This window comes from Talpa occidentalis, unplaced genomic scaffold (genome assembly GCF_014898055.3).
Source record: "Talpa occidentalis isolate TD23 unplaced genomic scaffold, MPIMG_talOcc4v2.1 talOcc4.5, whole genome shotgun sequence".
Lineage (NCBI taxonomy): Eukaryota > Metazoa > Chordata > Mammalia > Eulipotyphla > Talpidae > Talpa > Talpa occidentalis.
Genome location: NW_023604861.1, coordinates 93072298 through 93094110, shown reverse-complemented (window position 1 = coordinate 93094110; position 21813 = coordinate 93072298). Strand labels below are relative to the sequence as shown.

General features: G+C 37.0%; 1 protein-coding gene and 1 long non-coding RNA gene across 5 annotated transcripts in view; one reads left to right on the top strand and one right to left on the bottom strand.

The window, feature by feature from the left end:
• Positions 1-21813, bottom strand: part of DNAH6 (dynein axonemal heavy chain 6) — a 181687-nt gene that overhangs the window by 131074 nt on the left and 28800 nt on the right. For all 4 annotated transcript variants that reach the window (XM_037527731.2, XM_054701796.1, XM_054701795.1 and 1 more), the window contains exons 12-21: positions 21471-21591; positions 17746-17897; positions 15373-15525; positions 13703-13954; positions 11768-11896; positions 8803-8916; positions 6053-6196; positions 3895-4107; positions 2821-2913; positions 939-1058 (exon numbers count right to left, since the gene is read on the bottom strand). In XM_037527731.2, the coding sequence (XP_037383628.1) occupies positions 939-1058; positions 2821-2913; positions 3895-4107; positions 6053-6196; positions 8803-8916; positions 11768-11896; positions 13703-13954; positions 15373-15525; positions 17746-17897; positions 21471-21591 (1491 nt within the window). The remainder of the gene's footprint in view (positions 1-938; positions 1059-2820; positions 2914-3894; positions 4108-6052; positions 6197-8802; positions 8917-11767; positions 11897-13702; positions 13955-15372; positions 15526-17745; positions 17898-21470; positions 21592-21813) is intronic.
• On the top strand, positions 14091-18171 carry LOC129146970 (uncharacterized). Its single transcript, XR_008554392.1, has 3 exons — positions 14091-14148; positions 14241-14360; positions 18139-18171. It is a non-coding gene; the product is annotated as an uncharacterized LOC129146970 (long non-coding RNA).

Sequence of the window (21813 nt, the reverse complement as noted above, 5' to 3'; positions counted from 1 at the left end):
TGATATTAGAATATACAGTCACCCACACATAATTAAAATCAAACTAAAATTATGAAATTTAGGAAAGAGAATAGGTAGGGTCAAAGTGAAATCATAAGTAGGTTCTTTGGTTGACTAGGGGATAATCCAAGGGAGAAGAAAATAAAAAAGGAGGTGTATATCACAAGGAAGGGTACCAAGGAGACTTCAAGCAATGGTGATTGTTTTCCAATAAATAGGAGGTTGCTGTGGCAAGACTCTAGGTAGCCTACACAATCTAGTGATCATACCCTTGTGTGATTCTCTACCCTTGAATGCGGGTGCCACCTGTGACTTGCTTCTAAGTATAGAGAATATGACAAAAATAACAAGATGCATAAGGTTGTAATAATTTGTCTTGCCAGGAGACTTTCTCTTATTTGCTAGATTGTTGAAGCAAGTTGCTGGGGAAGTCAACAGGGAAGAACTTCTGCATGCAGTTGCTGAGGATGGCCTCTGGCTGACAACCAGAAGAGCTTCGTCCTAAGGTACAAGGAAATGTTTTTTTGCCAATAAGTTGAGTGAACCTGGAAGTGCATCTTTTCTTAAGAATATCTGATGGGAACCCAGTCCTGATCCACATCTTGATTGAAATCTTGTGAGACCCTAAGTAGGAGATCCAGTTAAGTCATGCCCAAACTTATGACTCGCAGAATTGTTATTGTTTCATGCCACTAAGTGTGAGGCATTTTGTTTCACAGCAGTGGTAACTAATAACAAGGTTGATGGTAATAACACTGAAATAGAAAATTGTATAGAGAAGAGCTTAACATGTTTGCATTTTCCTTATATGCTAATCATCATAAGATGTCAAAATTAAATCTTTAAACTACATATTATTGATTGATTGAACAAATTATTTCTAAAATACTATGGCTCTCTAATTATCTGAATTCATGAATTAAATTATCCTTACTCACCAGCGTTTGATTAAATAAAGCAAGGTGTTTAGACCAGTCATCCACTCGAGTCTTCAGTGGGCCAACATAACGTGAAGAGGCAATGGTTGCAATGTTGATGGTGCTGTCATCAAGAAGGACCTTAAAAGGAGGAGGATATACATACAACATTATATGTTTCTGCTCACAAAGATAATTATAGCTATTGAATCCCAAGAATCCATTTAAAAGCCAACTATTTAAATGAGTAGTTTAATTCTATTTCCTACCCATCCAATTCTCCTTATACTCTTCTCTATGGCTTACAGTCCACTATGATGTTCTTTCAAAGGTCATCAAGGGAGTTTTGATTGACAAATCTTGGCTCTTTCTGTAATTATTAATGACACAAGTTTTCTTTCTTTTTGTTCAACACTCTTCTTCTTTCTCTACCTACTTTTAGGTATCTGGCAACTTCTTTATACCATTTGATCATCCAGGTCTTTATTTCTTAAAGTAGTCAAAAATTGCAAAATTAGCCATCTTCTCTATCAAATGACATATCGCTTTCCTTGAATTATTTTAAGCAAGAGGAAAATTGAACTAATTCATGTCAAGTTCTGAGTGATTACAGTTTTCCCTCTTCTTCCCTACCCTACTTCTCTCTTTGTGCAACTAAAAAAAAATGTATCTGTTAATCTAAAAGATTTTAATTGCTCTATTTAAATTATAAACTTCTTGAGAGCAGAGGCCCCGACCCCTGGCATCACTTGACCTCATACTGAATGAGGATCTGCTCTCTCCCAGGCATTGCATGGAGTCAGGTCTGGTCTTGCTCTTCCAACCTACAACTGAAAAGTCATTTTATCTCCAATTCTGACCTGGGTACACTCTAATAGACCAGGAATTTGCTTTTTAAATTAGTCCATAAGACCCAGATTCCTTGGCTAAACAAATGTCTTTAGATTTTAAGTCACTAAGACTGTAATGATTGTTAGATTTAGTTTCTTATGTTCACAAAGCTAGGTCATCTGCTCCTAATCAAAAGGAGTCCAGTGAAATTAGCTTTTTAGTGTGCTATAAACCTGAAATGCTCATTTATATTTCTTTGCCTCATTGAAGTGGTTTGACCAAGGAGAACAAACCAGCAAAACAATAAGAACAGTTCTTAGACTCAGTGAATAACATCTTGGTTACCAGAGGGAACAGGAGTGTGGTGGGTGTGAGGGGGCAGAAGGGAGAGGAAGGGCTGTTGAAAAATGGTGGCAGGGTTGTGGCACTGGATTGTTAGTGGAGGGTAAGTGAGGCACATTCACATATGGCAGTGTGAAGTTATGTAAACTACAGGTGAGTAAATAAAACTTAGTGTAAAAAAAGCATGATCAGATCCTAAGATTAGAAAAATGAATGGCTTGAAATGCCATTCATTTTCATCTAAGTCTATCAAATCTTTCCTCTTTAAGGTCCAGGATTGGTCTAGGAAGAATACTAAGATCACTTCAGTGATAATTGATTTCTAGGCTTTTCAAAATGCCTCAGGGGTTATTAACTACAGATTACAACTCATATATATATGTGTGTGTGTGTGTATGCCATTTTTATTATTTTGCTGAGTATTTCATATACACTCATGCATGTAAATTTAAATTTTGCATTCCCAATTAGTTTTTTCCTATTTAGTAACTATCATATTTAATTCTTTCATCATAATCTTTCATAGAATACTTTTTTTTTTTGGATTAAGTACTGTTTGTTTCATTTTTTTAAATTGAAGTATCAGTGTCTTATAATATTACATAAGTTTTAGGTGTGCAGCATTATAAATCAACATCTGTATGTTCTGCTTTAAGTTTACTCATAGAATACTTTGAACTAGGTCTGCTTAGAATCTTTACCATAAGTTTTCAATAACCTAGTTACCCACCTGTATGTCATCTGTGCCGCCTAGGATAAATACATCTTTGGTATCACGGTGAGGGAGAATGACAAACTCAGTTGTTTTCCAAGAATCCTCCACCTTAGAAATAATTCAAATTTTAGTATATCTAAATTTCACTTGTGTGTAGGCACTCAGTAAATGCATGTGAAATAAAATAAGTGAAAGCACCACACAAGTGTCCCATTCTCCTACTCCCTTTAAAATTCTTACATCTTCTTTATGGATTTATTGATGATAGCAATTTACTTAATTTTATTGACTAATGTTAATATATGGGAATAATTTGTGATATTTTAATGTGTATTCTTAACCACTTTATGCTTTCATTAAAAGAAAAATTGTTTTTATACAGATGATCATTAGGCATGTAAGTAGGTTTAGAATAAGGAAGTAAGTATCCTTATTCTAAAGTGGGGAAGTTTTCTCCATGTCTCTTTGAAGCATTTTATACAGTCTTCTTTGGTAATTTGAAAGATAACATATTTTGCTATAGAAGAGCTTCCTTGGTATGTGGTTATTAAATAAGCATGCACATTTCAAACCCTGTTGCCATCAAGTTCTGACTGGTCTATTAGCCAAGTAGAAAAAGGACAATTATAGAAATTATTATAATAATAAAGGTAATAAAATTTAGGAAATGACAGGATGACTGATTCCGAGAGGACGCAATGTTTAAAAATCCATTTAGGTAGGGCCTCCCCGGTGGCGCAGCAGTTGAGCGCTGGGTTGCGAAGCTGCCCGCAGCCTCTGCAGTATCGGTTCGATCCCTGGCCGCTGGGCGAGGGTCCCATATGGTGTGCAGACCTCTCCTGCCGCCTGCTGCTCCCCTCTGCAGTATACTTGGTCTGTCTGCCTGCTCTGCTCTCCCCTCTGGCTCTGGTGAATACTCTCACCCTCCCGTGCTCCCACTATACACAGTGCTTATATAAATAAATAAATAAAATCTTTAAAAAAAATCCATTTAGGTAGAATCAAAAGTTGCTGATCTTGAAATGATCAAGAGAATATGAATATGAAAACCTTTACATTGCTTCAGAATGAATATTTTTTCAGATTTACCTTTTTAAGAAGTGTTTCTAAGGCAGCTTCTCCAGAAGCTTGTCCAGAAATGTCTTGGATTTCTTGGCCAAAGTGAAAAACATGTAACTCAGCAAGTCTCTCCAAAGTTAAAGGAACTTCAAGGTCCAATAATGTAGCATCAATTGTTTGTTCAATAGCTGCCCAATGTCTAGTCTTCAAAGTTGGATTCCTCAAGTCAATGATAACTGGAAGCTAGAAAACAAACACTCTCAGAGACACTTTACATTTTATCTTAAAAACATAGCCCAAGGCTTCTGGATTTAATTCAGGAATACAGAGAGTTGGAAAGAATACAATTTACACTCTTACAATAAAGAAATTTCTGGACAAACTGCAAATCAACTGCTTGTATTGAACCTATCACAAACTGTGATTGCAAGGCAACCAAGGACCTGAGAGTTTGCTTTCTAGGGTCAGATAGAAGATTCAGCCAATTTGAAAAAATAAATCACTAAAAACTGAGTATAAGGTTGTATGAGAGTGCGAAGTCCTGGAGGTTAAAAAGATAGAGGTGTTCACAAGGAAGACTGGGAAGAATCATAAGAAAATCTACTTATGGTTCTGGCTGGGGCAGGGAGAAGTGTGGTGGTGGTGGGAAACATCAGCCACTATTGTAGCTCTAACCAACCCATCTCTCTTAACTTCTCTACAGAACAAATTAATGTGCATGGAAAAGAGCAATAAAAACTCATTTCAAGGCATTGGAAATAACTCATTGTACGTATCTGCATATAACTGGAGAAACATAACAGGAAAATTAAAAAAAAATTTCTTATGAAGGAGAGACAAAAATAATTCTAGGTCCATTACTATAGCTGGAGGAAAGACAGCAATACCTGTGAAGGTCAGAATTCTGAGAGCAAGGATGCAGTGTCCTGCTAAGATATAAGCTTAATAAGAACAGGAGGGATGCTCCTCCTTATCTTTCCCTCCAGGCTAACAAGTATTGAGGAAAGATAACAGAGGAATACAGAGTAGAAAGTTGCAAGAAATAGTCTCTCTGGACACAACACAAGGAAGGACCTAACATCAGAATGAAATAGAAATTGAAAAAAAAGAACTTTGGCCAACCAATTATAACTCTAAACCTAAAGTATCATTAGAACAATTTATTTATTTATTATTTTAAAAAAGATTTATTTATTTATTTATTCATTCATTCATTCAAGCACTGGGTACAGTCAGAAGCACGGGAGGGTGAGAGAATTCACCAGAGCCAGAGGGGAGAGCAGAGCAGGCAGACTGACGAAGTACACTGCTGAGGGGAGCAGCGGGCAGCAGGAAAGGTCTGTGAGCCATGTGGGACCCTCGGCAGGTAGCCGGGATCGAACTGGCGTTGCAGAGGCTGCGGGCAGCTTCGCAGCCCAGCACTCACACGCTGCGCCACTGGGGAGGCCCTAAAGTATCATTAGAAAATTTAATATTGTTAAATTGAAGGGTATGAAGGGTAACTGTATGAAGGGTAACTATATGAAGTGTAACTATAGCAACATCAAATCTCAAATCCAGCCTACCTCCCAAATAAACTTAGTGTAATATGCCACACAAAAAGCTAAAATCACTCTTCTCAAGGGGGAAAATTTGCTTCTCGCTGTGTCTAAAGCATTGCTTATTTTTCCTACCGATCTCTTCTTTTAATTTTTTCATCTTTTTGAAAAATCAAAAACTGCTTAAAAGGATAAAATCATTTTCCTTTTCCTTCCAATTTCAAGGACTGGCTTAACAGTTACAGGTTTCAAAGAGGTAGCCTTACACACCGACTAGGCACACCTGGAAGATGGCACATATGTTTGGTGCAATGGTATAAATGGACAAGCGCTCTGGCTTCATCTGACTGTGTAAGATCTAAGTGGGTCAGTAGCTTGGCATCCTTACAATTCATTCCTATACTCATTCCCCTAATACTTGGAAAACCCTTACATTGAGGATTTCTTCTACCCAAGACATTCAGTTACATGATTTGGTCAGATGAAGAAAAAGCTGTAATCCGTGCCTCAGCAAAAACTGAATGCGTCTATCTATCCTCTCTTTTCTCTCTGCAAGGAAGATTAAACAGAGAATTCCTAACTCATTCTCATTAACATGAAGTAGTACCTGTTTGACCTGGAGATTTTGAAATAATCTTTACTGAATTTACCTTTTCTTTCATGCTTTCCACCTTGCTTTTTAGCTGAGGGACTACACTGTTGGGTGGCAAGCCTTTTTCCAGTTGAGTCACAAATTTGGCGTATTTAGAAACTTGACTGTTTAGGAGTTCTGGATCCAGGCTGTCAAATTTGGACTGTGAAAATTAGAAGTTAAAAAAAAAAGAAGATAAGACATGATAAAAGGAAAGCTTAAAATAACCTTTTCCCCTTTATTCAGAATTTCTCAGTAGTGAAATTGCTTATCCAAGTCAATTCTAATTAGAAATGGTTTTACTTATTAAAATTGATATAGCATAACAAGCATCACTTGTTGAATTCTTTTATATCCTTATCTCCCATACCATCAAATGCAGTATTACAGTTCTTATAATTGATTCCTGAGGCAAAATCTTTTCAATGAGAAAGTTTGCTAATTTTTGTTCTTGTTAACTAGAAATTTCTTACCTAGTCATCTCCTATTATTTGAACATGCCCTCTTAATATAAATGGTTTTATTAAAACATTTCATATGCATATATCGATAAATATCTTTCTCATATAAAAATATAAATGTACACATATATCAAATTATCAGGTGGTCAAATGGATGAATGCAATAACATTTATAAGCCTTAATTTTTTATTTTCCCCCTTAGATTCAAAATTTTTCTTCTCTTTCTGCTCCTGCATGGTTTTTTTTTTTTGTACATTTCCTATGGTAAATTCATCCCACTCTGGAAGTCACTGATCTAATCTTTGGTAATAATTAGAAAACTCTCTAAGCTTCTTTACTACTCAGGGACATTTTCAATTTCTGAGATATGTGATAAATGAGCTATACAAGAGCATTTAAAATTCTTGATGCACAACATATATTTGCTTGTTTTTTTTCTGTTTTCTTCACTGGAATGTAAGTTCTGTGTGGGTTTGGACTTTGTCCTTTTTATTATCCATGGGTACTCCCACCACCTAGAACATTTCTGAGAAACATGTTTCTGTGCCATGGTTATTTAACCAAGACATGTCCCTTCTAATTATTGGCATCAGCATAAGTAGAAAGAATGAATAAGTATAAAACATGTTTGTGAAGTTGATGGTATTTCTTACACGTCCATATCACACTTGTAAGTTTAGATGGTCATTGATTCTGCCTCTTGGAGAGTTGACCCTGAGACAGTTTTAACGTCAGAGTATATTCTGGAAACCAAACTCTATGGTGGTCTTCGGCACTTGGCCCCGTAATTAAGAAAATTTACTACAACATGGATGGACCTAGAGGGGTAACACTAGTGAAACAAGCCAGAAGGAAAAAGAAAAATATTGAATGGTTTCACTTTTAGGAGGAATATAGGGAAACCAAATAAAGGATCAGGGAAAAAATACTAATAAAAATAACAAAACTATCAGGCACCATAAATATGAGACATTCGTAAGAGAGGGGGAGGAAAAGGGATCAAAACATGGGAGAGAAGAGCACAAGGAACTATGGTGATGGTTCATGGGTGAACTGATGATGGGAATTTTATGGGGAATACACAATGATGTAAAAGATATGAATGAAAAATTTTATTTATTTATTTATTTATTTATTTATTTATCGATTTATTTATTTATTAATACAAGCACTGCAAGAAGTGCGGGAGGATGAGAGAATTCACCAGAGCCAAAGCGGGGAGCAGAACAGGCAGACTGATGAAATACACTGCTGAGGGGAGCAGTGGGAGCGGCAGGAGAGGTCTGCGCGCCATATGGGACCTGTTCCTGGTGGCCGGGGATCAAATCAGCGATGCAGAGGCTGTGGGAAGCTTCACAACCCAGCGCTCAACTGCTGCGCCACCAGGGAGGCCCATAAATGAAAAAATTTTTAAAAGAAAGGTAAAGTAAAAAAAGAAAAGGAAATTTAATACTAAGCTCTCAAAGGAAGATCCTAGATCTCATTACTCTGATTCCATTCTACTCAGTGAACATGATTACTTCTTTTTTAAATAAAAGGCTATCAAGAACAGAAGCCTAAGCTAACAGAAATCTAAAGTGTATAGATCATAAATAAAATCCTACAATCAAGAATACTTTATAATATATCATGACAGTAACATGTTCAGAAACCATAAAGCAAGTGAATGTCATGCAATGAGATCTTTTGATGATTCCTTCATTTAATTGTTTTAAATGAAGGACCAGAGACACCTGTCATATAATAGTGCATTCAGCTCTGTGGTATATAATGGTATATAATTTAAAGAGTTGACCCTGTGACAGTTTTAATGTTTTAAATTATATGGTATACGGTGGTCTCACTCATAGCACGAATCTAGAAAACCTAAATAAGGGACCAGGAAAAAGAATAACTATAAGAAAGAAAAAATCAAAATCAACAAACAACTATAAACCAGAGACACACTATGGGGGGGATGGGGAAAGGAGGGATTTGGATCAAAATAAGGGGGGTGCAATTGTATGGGAAATGTAAAAATAAAAAAAAAACAATCTGCAAATAAAAAAATTATATGGCATATATAATTTAAATTTTATTATATTATAAATTGTATAATATAATATAATTTATATGATATTGACAGTTTTAAATTATATGGTATATAATTTAAAGACCTTTGTGCATTTTCCATAAAATTATAACATTATGCATCTTACTAAAATTAAGAATACACCATATTATTTTAAAATTATAATTTATCTTAGAATTTTAAGTTTAATTAATACAAAATGATTTAAGAATTGAGGGATTTTTTTTTTTTTTTACCTTTGACCATTCTTCCTGGAGTTGATCCCACTCATATAAAGAATCCCAGAGCAATTGTTTGAGCTTCAATTCAGCACAAACTTCTTCCAAAGCATCAAACTTGGACACTTCCACCTTTAAAAATATAATAAGCAAAATACACTCACTATTTAGTTTTCATATATAAAGATCTTATGTTATCCTCCTCAGAGTAATTCTAGATATAGTGACTACTTAGCAGAAAATGGGTAGATCCTAAATGGGAGAGAAAAGATGAGATAGAAACAAATGAAAAAGATGAAACAAATCTCAAAACTCCATATATATTCAAATTTCCACTTGGGTGGCAAAGTGTAATTCTTTACACTGCCTTAGAACTTAAATATTCCCCAAATACATTAAATATTACAAGAGTAATATGGAGAGAACAGCCTGGTTTTTGCTTTTTTTTTTTTTCCTCTTTTAACCATATAAAGGGTTACAGAAAAACCTAAGAAGCTATTTTCATGAGAAATATTTTGAGATTGCCTTGGCTCAGAGGTGGAAAAACTGTCACAGGTTTGGTTGCACAAAAATTGTGAGCCCTGTGATAAGTTATGGCTTTGAACAGTCTATCCAATTCTATCCAATAGCAGAATATGCATTATTTTCAAGAACACCTGGATTACCTAGGTTAGGTCAACAATGGATAGACAAGCTACAAAACAGCTCTTAGAAAATTTAAAAAGACTGAAATCATACCAAATATCTTTTCTGATCACAGTATGAAACTAGAAATCAACAATAACAGGAAAGTTGAAAAATTTGCAAGCATGTGGACACTAAGCCAACACAAACCCTGAAATCAAAAGGAAAATTAAAAAAAGAACATAGAGGCAAACAAAAATAGAAACACAGCATATAAACATCTACATGGTGCTGCAAAAGCAGTTCTAAGAGAGAAGTTTATAGAGATAAATGCATATATTAAGAAAATAGAAAGATCTCAGCAACTTCACAAATTAAGGGATTACAAAAAGAAGAAAAAATTAAACCTAAAGTTAGCGGAAGGAAGGAAATAACAAAGATCAAAGCAGAAATAAATGAAATAGAGACAAGAAAAACAATAGGGAAGATTAATGTGACCCCAAGTTGACTTTCTGAAATGGTAAGTAAAATTGATAAAATTTTAGCTAGACTAAGAAGAGAGAAGACAAATAAAATCAGAAATGTAAGGGGAGATATTATAGCTGATATCACAAAATACTTAGTAACAGACTACCATGAACCAACAAATTTAAAAACTTAGAGAAAGGGATAGATTTCCAATTCTGAATCCAGAAGAAACAGAAAATCTGGACAGAGTAATAACCAGTAAAAAGATTGAATCTGTAATAAAAACTTTGCCACAGAAAAGTCTGGATGGCTTCACTGGTGAATTCTATCAAACATTTAAAGAAGAATTAACACCAATTTTCTCAAACTTTTCCAAAGTTGAAGAGGCAGGAACACTTCCAAACTCATTTTATGAAGCCAGTGTTACCCTGACATCAGGGTACTCATTAAGAATTAGTAATAGATGACTGGATCAAGAAGCTCCACAAGATAAACTCATGCCATTCACAGCAACATGGATGGAGCTAGAAGGAATTCTGCTTAGTGAAGGAATGAAAAAGAAAAGAAGGAAAAAGAAAAATATCAAATGGTTTTATTTATAGGAGAAATATAGGAAAACCAAATAAGACATCAGGGGGAAAAAATGAAAACACAAAACACAACAAAACAAAAATAAACAATTACAAACCAGAGACGTCCTGCAGGGGAGGAGGAGGGAGAGGGATCAGAGGGAGGGAGGGAGGGACTGAAGTGATGGTGCACCGGTATGTTGGTGAAGGGAATTCTATGGGGACTGCACCTGAGGGTGGGGGGAAGCAAACATTGTTTAAAAATGAACAATGATGTAAAACAAAACAAACAAAAAAAAGAATTAGTAATGATCTCTTAGGCCATTTAGGGCTTCACTTCTTACCCCACCGCCCCCTCAAAAGACTGAGAGTTACAGAAGGAAGATTGGACCTGAGATGATTATAAAGGGAAAATTGGTCAAGTATAGAGAGAGCAAGGGAACAACTCAGGTTTTGGCTCAAGCAATGCTCTTTTTCTGATAGCAGTAGTATTTAATCAAACAATGTTTCTTCTATACCTCCTTTCCTACTACATACTTTCCTATCTTGTATGTCAGTTAACAAAACCTGGAAACAACTAGTTTTCTCATGTGTAAGTGCCCTGCCTCAAGTATTCTATCAGTCACATTATAGAGTGCCACGTTCAAGAGACAGATGTGCATTTCCACATGAGGTCAAGTCACTTCAAGAATTCTGGACAGATTAACAAAATCTCCTTCATTGTGGTGGATCTCTACTTTTGACCTTAGGAATCTTTTCTCTTTTCTTGGTCGCACTGAAAGCTGTTCAAACTACTTACGTCTTCCATCCATTTCTCTTCTTTTCTTCTTCCTTTTTTTTTTTTTTTTTTTTGAGTCATATCTTTTAGCCTTTCAAACCTACCCTTTTGGACTCATCTATGTCCAGGTTTAGTCAAACTCTCTTCTTTCATCAGACTGGCACATGAAACCAAGGGCAAATCAGACAATATTCATGGAATCATAACACATACATGAATGTAAAAGAAGCCTGAATATCATTTAAGAAAGAACAGATACTTTGACCATATTTAAAAGTTCACAAACATTTGAACATGGAAATTACAATCTTGGTCTGACAGTTTATCTATACTTCACAGCTATTTTTTAATAAGAAATACATTTTGTTTCATGTGTACTAATGTTTAAACACTTCAAGGCAAGGAACAAAACGTGTTTTATTTCAGACAGTTTCAGAAAAATAACTAGCAAATAGGTGTTCAAACATTGAATGTGTACAGTCACATTGTATCAATGCCATACCTATTCACATTTTTATAAATAGACGCATAGATCTGTCATTACCTTAAAATTCTTCTGATAAGATTTATATTGAAATGCGCGTTTTTGAAGATCATCTAAAACTGCTTGCAGTTCATTCAATACGACCTTTATTTTGTCTGGGTCAGCATTAATATCCAAAATCTGTGGATCCTGTAAAATTAATATAGTTTTTGATTATTTTGATACTTTTTACATTCCTACTTTTTGATGTAGACCATTAAAGCAAGTGAATCAATAAACATGTTTTAAAAAAGTATTTTTAAAATCTCTTTTCACTCTGACTTTTAGAAAATATGTTAAAATGGTTGCTTTTCCTGAATTTTAAATAATGCATATATGTTGTAAACAGTGCAAAGGAGAAGCATGGGAAAACATTGTTTTAAAATAATGCTTAATCTATTTTCCCCCATCCACTCTCATTTCCTACACTTCAGCCAACATGACTTCAGGTAAGGAGAGATGATGACATGGAGAAGAGAAGAAAAAGATATGTTTACAATAAAGTTACAATAAAGATATCAGTTTACAATAAAGGAAATAGAAAGTCTTTGATTTCTGAGAGAGAGGAAGAAAGAAAATAAATAAATGATCAAGTATAAGTTTTCTGGCTGAACTGTGGGGTTGAAACCCCATATGAAAAGGAAAAGTTCAGGAGCAGAGTAGAAACACCTAAGTAGGTTTGGAAGAATCTGAGATAATGGGAGCAATGTGAGAACTATTATAGCCATAGATTGGGAGACCCATCTGCTTTTTTTTTTTTAAATATTTAAAAAACAGGTTTATTAGGGAAGGGATAAAACAGTTAAAGACACTTGCATAGACACAAGCGGGCAGAAAGAGCTGCCCCAGAAGGGACAGGTTTGCTGAGAGAGGCCTGCATGGTTGCAGGCAGGCGGCCTTGACAGGTCATGGGAAGGCAGGAAGCTGCTGCCCTGCAGAGAGAGAGAGTTGGTGAGAAGAGTCAGCTGCATAGTCACCGGTGGGCAGTGGGAGTGCTGCCCGGAGCCTGTGCAGAGACTGCACAGATACAGCCTTCTTCTGTTTGAGAGGGGCCACTCCTTGTGAGCCTTTGGGTTGGTTGCTAATTTTGGATAACTATGTAGAATTTGAAAGGGACCAAGATTCCACAATGGGCTCAATCTCCATATCTTTATCTTTGGGTCTGTGCTCTAGACATCAGTCTGGTACCTGCTTGGATGTTATGCTTTGTAAATATTTTTTTTGAAGATTTATTTATTTATGCATACAAGAGCTGGGGTACAGGCCAGAGATGCGGGGGGTGAGAGGATTCACCAGAGACAGAGTGGGGGACAGAACAGGCAGATCCACTGAAATACACTGCTGAGAGTAGCGGAGGAGACCCATCTGCTTTAACCAGCCCTACCTTCAAAATGGCAACATGCTCTAGAAATCAATTTACCCCAAACCATAGGACTACCCCCCAACATGAGAACAGTTAAATTGATACTGAGGCGGACACCACCATGTCCATTACATATGGCAAATTAGCAGAAGGGGTGCTTGTATCTTTTGTTTGGCAAGATTGGTGCAAGTTGACCAAGTAGTCTTTATAATCATTTATTGATTTCTACTCTCTCTAAAGGGGGAATATTCTATTATGTGGCTAAACAAACTTTAAAACTGCAACAACGGCTATGAAATATGCTAACAAGTTGTAAAAATATTTACTTCAAAAAAATAAATACAAGCCAGTAGACTGAGAAGTAAATATTACATATATGCTTTGCCTCCACTGGTCTAGAATTTATTCAGAATTTAAAAAGAGATTTAGAAATACTTTCAACTTTAAATAGCATCTCAAAAACACTGTTAATTGGTTAGAATGAAAACTTAAGAAACAAAAGTCAGGTTAAATTGCAATATGAGCTCTAAATGATTTAATTAAAATGCAGTAGCTAGACTTTGCAACTTTTAAAAAACCCTACTTTAGCTTACCTGTGCTTGCAGCTTTATTTCATTGACTTCATTGTTTAGATCTTCAAGATCTCTGCCCAAATGCAGACAAAACTGCTTAATACTTGTTTCTCTATCACCCACGGATTTATCAATGGCATTCCGAACAGCAACAATGGAGGGCTTCATTGTTGCAAAAACAGCAAAGTCTTCAGGAGGTGTGGGAACCTGATACTGTTCAATGAGTTTGTACATCTGAATCACTATATTCCCTTCCTCTTCCAGGCTTTCGATCTGAATAGGAACATTGGTTACTCGTTAAAATATATCAGAGTTCTATTTACCCTTTAAGTTTTGTCTAATAGGAGAGAGTCTCTGTGCACTGTGAACTTCACACTGCGAACAGATGACACGTGAGAAGAGTGTTTAATGTCACTGGCAAACGAGTTGAAGCCTGTTGAACAACAAACGTCATTGCTACACGATAGGTAATCAGGCATGGGAGTGAGATGTTTGGAGCTGAACTGAGTTACTACTTTTGTAAATGTTTATTTTTCTGTTCTCTTTTGTCCTCTAGTAGCATTAAATGCCAATATTTAAAGCTTCCAGAGAAAACATGTGCCAAGAGGATGCTCAGGTGTCCTATTGGAAATTCTAGGCCTGTGTGCTCAGCAGTGATTATCCCAGAGCAGCTTTTGAGGTAGGAAGGCCATGCTCCTGGCTGGCTGCATGTGTCCCATTCATGCAGTGATTAATAAGAGCAGCTTTTGAGGTAGGAAGGCCATGCTCCTGGCTGGCTGCATGTGTCCCATTATCCTTTAATAAATACTTTTACTAGCTCTAACTGAATACTAAACATCCATCTTTATTAGATTGATTCCCTACCTTCAGGGGGACAGTACTTTTCCTACTTTCTTAGCAAGAGAATCTCCAATTGGGGGAACCCTCCCCCCATAACACAAACTCTACTATATGATTCTAGAAGGAGCAGCCATGTTTGTACAGTTGATTCAAACTTCTGGCCACAAGAACCAAGCAGCATGAAATTGGGATCTTGCAAACCCACCTCAGTATGACCTCTTGCTTGAACATGGGAACAAACAGATTTTAGTTGCGGCAGAGACCATTTGCTTTCATGTGGAGACAGAAAAGAAGTCCCTAATCTGAGAAGATAACTGCAGCGAGGCTCCTGAGAAATGGCTCTCAATCTTTAGCTTGTATTGCAATCACTTTGGACAGTTTGCTAAAACACAGTCTGAGATGCCCCAAATTTCTGTTCAGAAGGTCTAGGTGAGGCCCAAGATAGGTATTTCTAACAAGTTCCCCACTGTTACTGATGCACTGGTTTGGGCTCCACCTTTCAAAACCACTGATTTAGAAAGAAGGGAAATGAGAGGTGGAGAGAGAGGGGCATTTTTGGTTTACCTGGGCTACTCTGGTCCCCAGTTCCTGTCCTTTTAAAAAGCTAGGTTCTATATAGATCTTTGGATTCCAGAAACTATTCCTGAAAACTTATAATAAATCTCATTTTTCTAAGTTATGTGAATTTTTGTTACAATAATTTCAACCAGAAGTGCCTAATAAGTTAAACAAGCTATAAATAGGACTGAGTGTACATCAAGGGTGTTCATCTGCATGTATTGCTTAAAGTAAACAAATGCCCAAGATCTAGAATATCTGGAATCTTGAGATATATAAGATAATTAACTCACCCTTTCCTGAATTTCATCAAGAAATACTAAGCTGTTAACATATTCTATGGTGGTAGTTGGAACAAACTCAAGTTTGTACTCTGCATCTTGTGCCTCAGAGATAATGGCATCGACTTTTTTCTTGCTTAGACAAGGTAGCATACTATTTAGTACCTAGGAAAGAAAAGGAAAATACCAATCATAAATATTTGAGTATTTCCATTTTATTATAGATTTTAGATAAATCCTAATAGAGTATCTGTTAAATCAGCAGGTACTGGAAGCAGTTTTGTATTTGAAGGTTTTTTTTTTTTTTTTATTAAAGGACTACTAATCAGAGGAATCAATAGGAAGGCCAACTTTTGAAGATCACTTTCAGAACAAAATAGATTGAGTTGCTTATTAAAAGGTTGCCTAAATACTCAGATACCTTGCAAGCACCCCTGCTACTTTGCCATATGTAGTGGACATTGTGGTGCCCTCTCCATCATCAATTTAATTTTTCATGTTGGGTAGTAGTCACGTGGTTTGGGGAAAATCAGTCTCTTCTCCAGTAACAAAGAGAATCTCATCACTTGGAAAATAGTCTGGCTTTCTTTGGCTAACATGATGGATTGGGGTGCACCTGTAACTTTAGTTTATGTATTTTCAGAATATCAATCTCTCTTTCTCTATACATGACCAAGGAAATAATTAGCTTGTGGGAGCTTTTAACAATCATTTCACAAATCCGAGGGAAGGCTAGCTTTAGGATGAAGCTGGCACATCAGGAGGCTCACTAAAGAGAATACAAAAAATTGGGTCCTTGGTAACACCAACAATCAAACCTCCCTGATGTCCACCCAACCGCTGGACTTTTTGGATATACAGCCTACAAGTTTCCTGATTGCTTAATACATTCTGAAGTTTTCTTTGGCTTGGATGTTGTATTGGTCAAAAGTGTTTGCTGAAATTAAACTGAATTTGTTCAATTAAATATTTTTAATGTTTTTAACAGATGAAGCAAAGCTCTAAAAGAAAGCTTTGCCACACAACCAATTAATGACAGAAAAGACTGCAGCACTCAAGTCTGCAGCCTACAGTGCTCTGTCCTCCACCATCTATACTGGGGTCAGCAGAGGGTCAGAATAGTAATTTTAGACACTGCAAATGCAGTGTAAGCCCTGACAGGTTTTCTCTTTTTTATAAAACAAGTGCTGAATTAAGCTTTGATGGCTGGGTATCCACCTCAAAGAGGACTTTTTGTCAGTCACACACCTAATAACGACACAGGCTGACTTCCTTCTCTGAGATTCCCTTGTTTTAGAAAACTTAGTTGATTTCAATAACTGACCATTTGGGCTGCTTGCTCTTTCTCTTCCAGTGCTTTAAAATCTCACTCTTGAGTTTTAAATTCACCAATAAAGCTCTGGGTCCCAACTCTCCTCTTGACCCCAATAAAAGCAGGGTACCAGGTTCACATGCTTTATCTATGAATCTATTATTATGTGGCCATAGTTGTGCTGTGGAACTTCCAGGTCCTGTAACCAATAAACTTTTACTTTTTTCAAAGTTTCCTGATGGCAATTGCTGACGGACATCTTGTAATCATAATAAGAACCACACGGGTTGGCTCATGGATTTGCAAAGGGGAGGTGTCTGTGGGAAACTCGCTAGGGCCAAAATGAACGCCCCCAGTCAATTCTATCTGATAGTAGTGCTATTAGTAGATTGAGACCAGCACAAAACAATGGACATAAATTATCTGTCACAACTATGCAATTTTGCCCTTGTCGTGACAAAACAACCATAGGCAATACATAAACACGTTGTCATTGCTATGTTCCAAAAAAGTTGTATGTACAAAACAGGCTGGAATGACTTTGTGGGTTATAGTTTCCAATCCATGTTCCATACTATAAGAGAAGGTGGAGTCATTTGTGGATGTCCAGGTATACGTTGGCTCCACAGGAAGACAGGGAAGTTACCGCAGAACCATACAAATTATCTGTAGTTCTACAACTCACCAAAATATAATCAGAATTTTAGAGATAGTTTCAGATCAGGAATGGTCCTATGAAATTGACCTCAGTATCTTAGAATCTACCAGTATTTCCACTAGGGCTCTGAGCTGATACATTGGTATCATTTCTGCAGGAAGCTGTGAAATGCTCCAACAAGGGAAAAAGGAGTGGTAGTAAATGACTAATCTGAGGCCGGCAGTTCCCTCATCTGAAACTTCGCGGTGCTTTGTACAGAAAGAAGAATATGGGAGTTTCCCTAGAAATGAAAGATGTCTAGAAAACTTAGGTTATTTTCAAGTGTTGCCATATTACAATATAAAGTCTCCTTTTAGTAGGAAAATAATTAATAATATAGAGAAGACAATTAAAATTTGTCCTAGCTCATAGTTACCTCCAAGCATCGCAAAGGTGATGGAATTAGTTTTTCCTTTAACTGCTTAGTGTCAATGAGCAGCAATCCCACATTTCTGGTGGGTCTTAGAGCTACTGCATCCTTGTGCTGTCTGTGATATTTTTCCAGTTGTTCACTAAAAAACTTAACATCTACATAAAATAATTCATATAAAGCATAACATACATTATAATAGATTTTAAAGAATGATTACAAATACATTAAAATCATTGCATTATAATTTTTACATGTACATTTATCATGTGGTTATTTATACATACAATACCTGGTAGAAATTTTAAATGTTAATCCACAAAGCCTTATATTTTATTCGTGTAATAAGGAAACTTCTGTTTTATAACAATAAATATATGTCTTCTGGTTCTTATGTAGAGATGGCACATCAAAATAATTTGTATACCTGAGGGATTGCGTCTGACCTTTCTCCACGAACACAGGTAACAATAAGAGTGATTAGATTTGTTTCCCGCCCCCTCACCCCCATCTGAGGGCTTCTGGGACTCTGTTTGCGATTGAGGAAGGTAGGAAGAAAGCTAGAGGAATTGGAGGTGAAGAACACTTTAGTTCCAGAGGACAGACTAAATGTCCTCCCTTTGGGGAGATCCAAAGAGGAATAGCAGCATAAAAAAATATAACACAGTGGAGAGTGGCAGGATGGTAGCACAGTGAAGGATGCTGGGCTCACCTACTCCATATACTCATAGCTAGACTGCAGCAGAACAAAGCCAATAATTCCTACACTAAAAACAGGCAACGACAGCACACACTAGGTGCAACATCTGGAGGAAGGGGGCCTCAAGAGCAGTGGAACGAGTCACATGGATAGCCTGGGTGGGCAAGATGAGTCCCAGTGGCCTGGTGGGCCCCCCAAGAATGGAACTGGCGAGCGACAGTATGTAGCAGCAGACACAAGTGAGCCCTGGTGTGGGATCTGGAAGCAGCCCTGCCTTAGTAGATGTCTGCAGATCCCAGTGAACCCTGAGGCAGCACTGGGAAGTAGCCTAGACCCAATAAGCCCTGGCAAGCAGTGGAACAGGCCCTGCTCAGGGGAGCAGATATGACATACCTCCAACGAGGTTACAGTGGGACCTGGTGCCCACTGGCTGAGGTTACTGGAGCAGTGGGCCAGAGGAAGAGTGTTTGGAGAGATAATCTGATAGATAAGGGATTAGTTATCCCTTGCACATCAGACTAGTGCAGACTTCAACAGATTGATCCTGAGAAGATTCACGCTACATTGAACAGGAGGTGGCTGGAGAGAGGAACCTGGGGTTCATGTTCTGGTGGTAGGGCTGTGAGCTTAGCCAGGGAGTCTGAGGGGGAAAGTGGTGGGTGTGTGGAGGCATACTCCTTTGAAAGAGTGGAAACCTTCTGGAGGAGCTGGGTACTCCACAAAGTCTGGGTCCCCTAGTAGCAGAGCAGGTATTCTGATCTGCATTGCCCCTTCCCACTCTATGGGACTGATCTTACCTTGTGAGGAGCATGTATATGTACATGTCACACATACACACGGGAAAACAGTTTGTAATTACATTAGAGGATCTAGTCTGGAATGGACTCTATTCTAGTGTCAGGTTGATTTGAGGTTGGGCTTAATCTAAGGGTTCTCCCATATGGTACCTCAAAGGAAAGCATTTTGAGGATATTAACAACAAAACTTTGACATACAGGAGATAAAACATAACTAAAGTTATCATCTCCACTCTTCTTCCCAAAACCTCTTTGTCATCCTTGCTCCCACAGTATGGTAAAAGCCTTTGCAAAATTGCATCTGCTATGTGATTCATTTGCATTTTGAAAAATTTTCTGCCTTTATATTCTCCCTTCTTCAGTCTATCTGAAACCAGTGGAAGCCTGATTATCCTTGAATACACTTTTATCACAACTGTTGGTCAAGAACAATTCTTTCTAACACATATCCAATACTAAACTTCTTGTTTTTCAAACAAGAAGGGCCTTTCAAATTTTAGCTAACTTTACTTCCAATTCCTCCACTTGGGTCAGATTGATTTCCTTACTGTATCCTGTTCTCCTTATTTAACCTTCCTCCACTTTATTAGCGGTTGTTGATTCATGCTTGTATTTGTGCCACTTCCTCTCCCGAATACAAGGGAGAATTGGACATAGTATAAAGAACACACCAGACAGAGTGTTAGAGGACCTATGTGGAAGTGTGTAACCCACATATGGCTCTGGGTAAGTCACTTAATCTTTCTGAGCTTCATTTTCTTCACAATACCATAAATGGGACATGGACCAAGAGAGGCCAATTACTTACTGTATTCACTTGAGAAGGTTTTCATGTGAATATTTTGGAGAACTAACAAAGTCAGGATATCAAATGATCTGAGAAGTCATCTGGTAGGGAAACCTGTATGACACTGCTTGACCCAGCATTTTCCAAATTTATTTGAACAGTCTTTTCTCATAGTATCATGTAACTATTCTTCAGAAGAGTAGTCCAAGGAATACCAACTCGGGAAGCACCAATTTGGCCCAGTACTCTAATGTTATACAAAAAGTAATTGAGGGCCTCCCTGGTAGCGCAGGTGGTTGAACGCCGCACTGTGAAGCTGTCGGCAGCCTCTGCAGCACGGGTTTGATCCCAGCCGGCCAGGGAGAGTCCCACATGGCGTGGCAGACCTCTCCTGTCTCACCCGCTGCTCCCCTCAGCAGTGTATTTCGTCAGTCTGCCTGTTCTGCTCCCCACTCTGTCTCTGATGAATCCTCTCACCCTCCCGTGCATCTGGCCTATACCCCGGTTCTTGTATAAAAACAAATAATAAAATCTTTAAAAAAAAAAAGTAATTGAGATCAATAGAGATTAAGTGACTTGGCATGGTCACACACCCAAAGAGAAGAAGAAAAGCAAAGCTGATAGATGACAAAGAACATCTATTTTCTCTTTCTGAGACAGAGGAGAGGCAATGTGGATAACGGTTAGTTTTCAAGCCAGAGAAAACAGTTTCTAAACCATGCACTAACTGTAATCTTGAAGTTGCCTTATCACTATATCTTCATTTCCTTATTTGAAAAATGAGAATACTAATACTTTTGTGTCTAAGACAATAAAGCAATAAATTTGATTTATGAAACTAAAAATCTGACTGTTATGCTTCACATTTTTAATAATAATGAATCACACACATCTAATATAATCATATGACAATGTCCTTGTCTAGATTTCATGTGGGCATTAGACATAATTTTCTTTTGCTGAAGATAATAAATCGTATAAAATCATTTCCCTTTGGGTCTAATTTCATGACTAAAAACTGTTGATTCACAATCAGTTTGCAGTACAGCCCCACATATAAAGAGAAACTTGAATTCCTCAGATAGAAAAAATATTTATGTAAAATTATTTAAAGTAGCTACAGAGATAAACATTCATTTCAACTTCTTTCCCATATATAGACTACAAAACCTTAGCACTAATACAGCTTCATATGCAAAGATAAGTTATTAAGGAGGAATTGCTTCCCATAATGTACTGAAATAGAAACAGCAACACTAGTAAAACTAAAGGAAAAAAGTAATTCTACAGAAAGTAACCTAGAAATAAACAAATTCTTGCTTTTTGTCAGGCCAGCCCTTTTGAGCTACCATTTCCGTCATCATACACTACCAAACAGAAACCCAGAAAAATATACACTTTGATATCTCTATCAGAAATGATTAGTTATGTTAAATGGAAAACTTACCAGGTTCTTGAAGTTTAAGAGCTTGCAAATCAAGACTTTCATTTTCCTTGAAGAATATCTGAAACTTTTCAAACGTAGCTGCATATAATTGGGCAGATTCAAATGCTGCCCTTATGGCCTCCTAGATGTTATAAACAGACAAAATTATACTTTTCCTAAGCAGAATTCAACTCACTATCACCAAACAAACAAGCAAACAAAAGCCTTCTCTGTGCCCAACAGTATGCTTTGAGTTGGGGATACATAAGTGAGCAAATATACCATGTTTGATAAGAAGTCAATGAATTCCTTTACGAAATAAAGAAAAAAATACATCCTTAAATCTGAATTTTGAGGAGTTGTT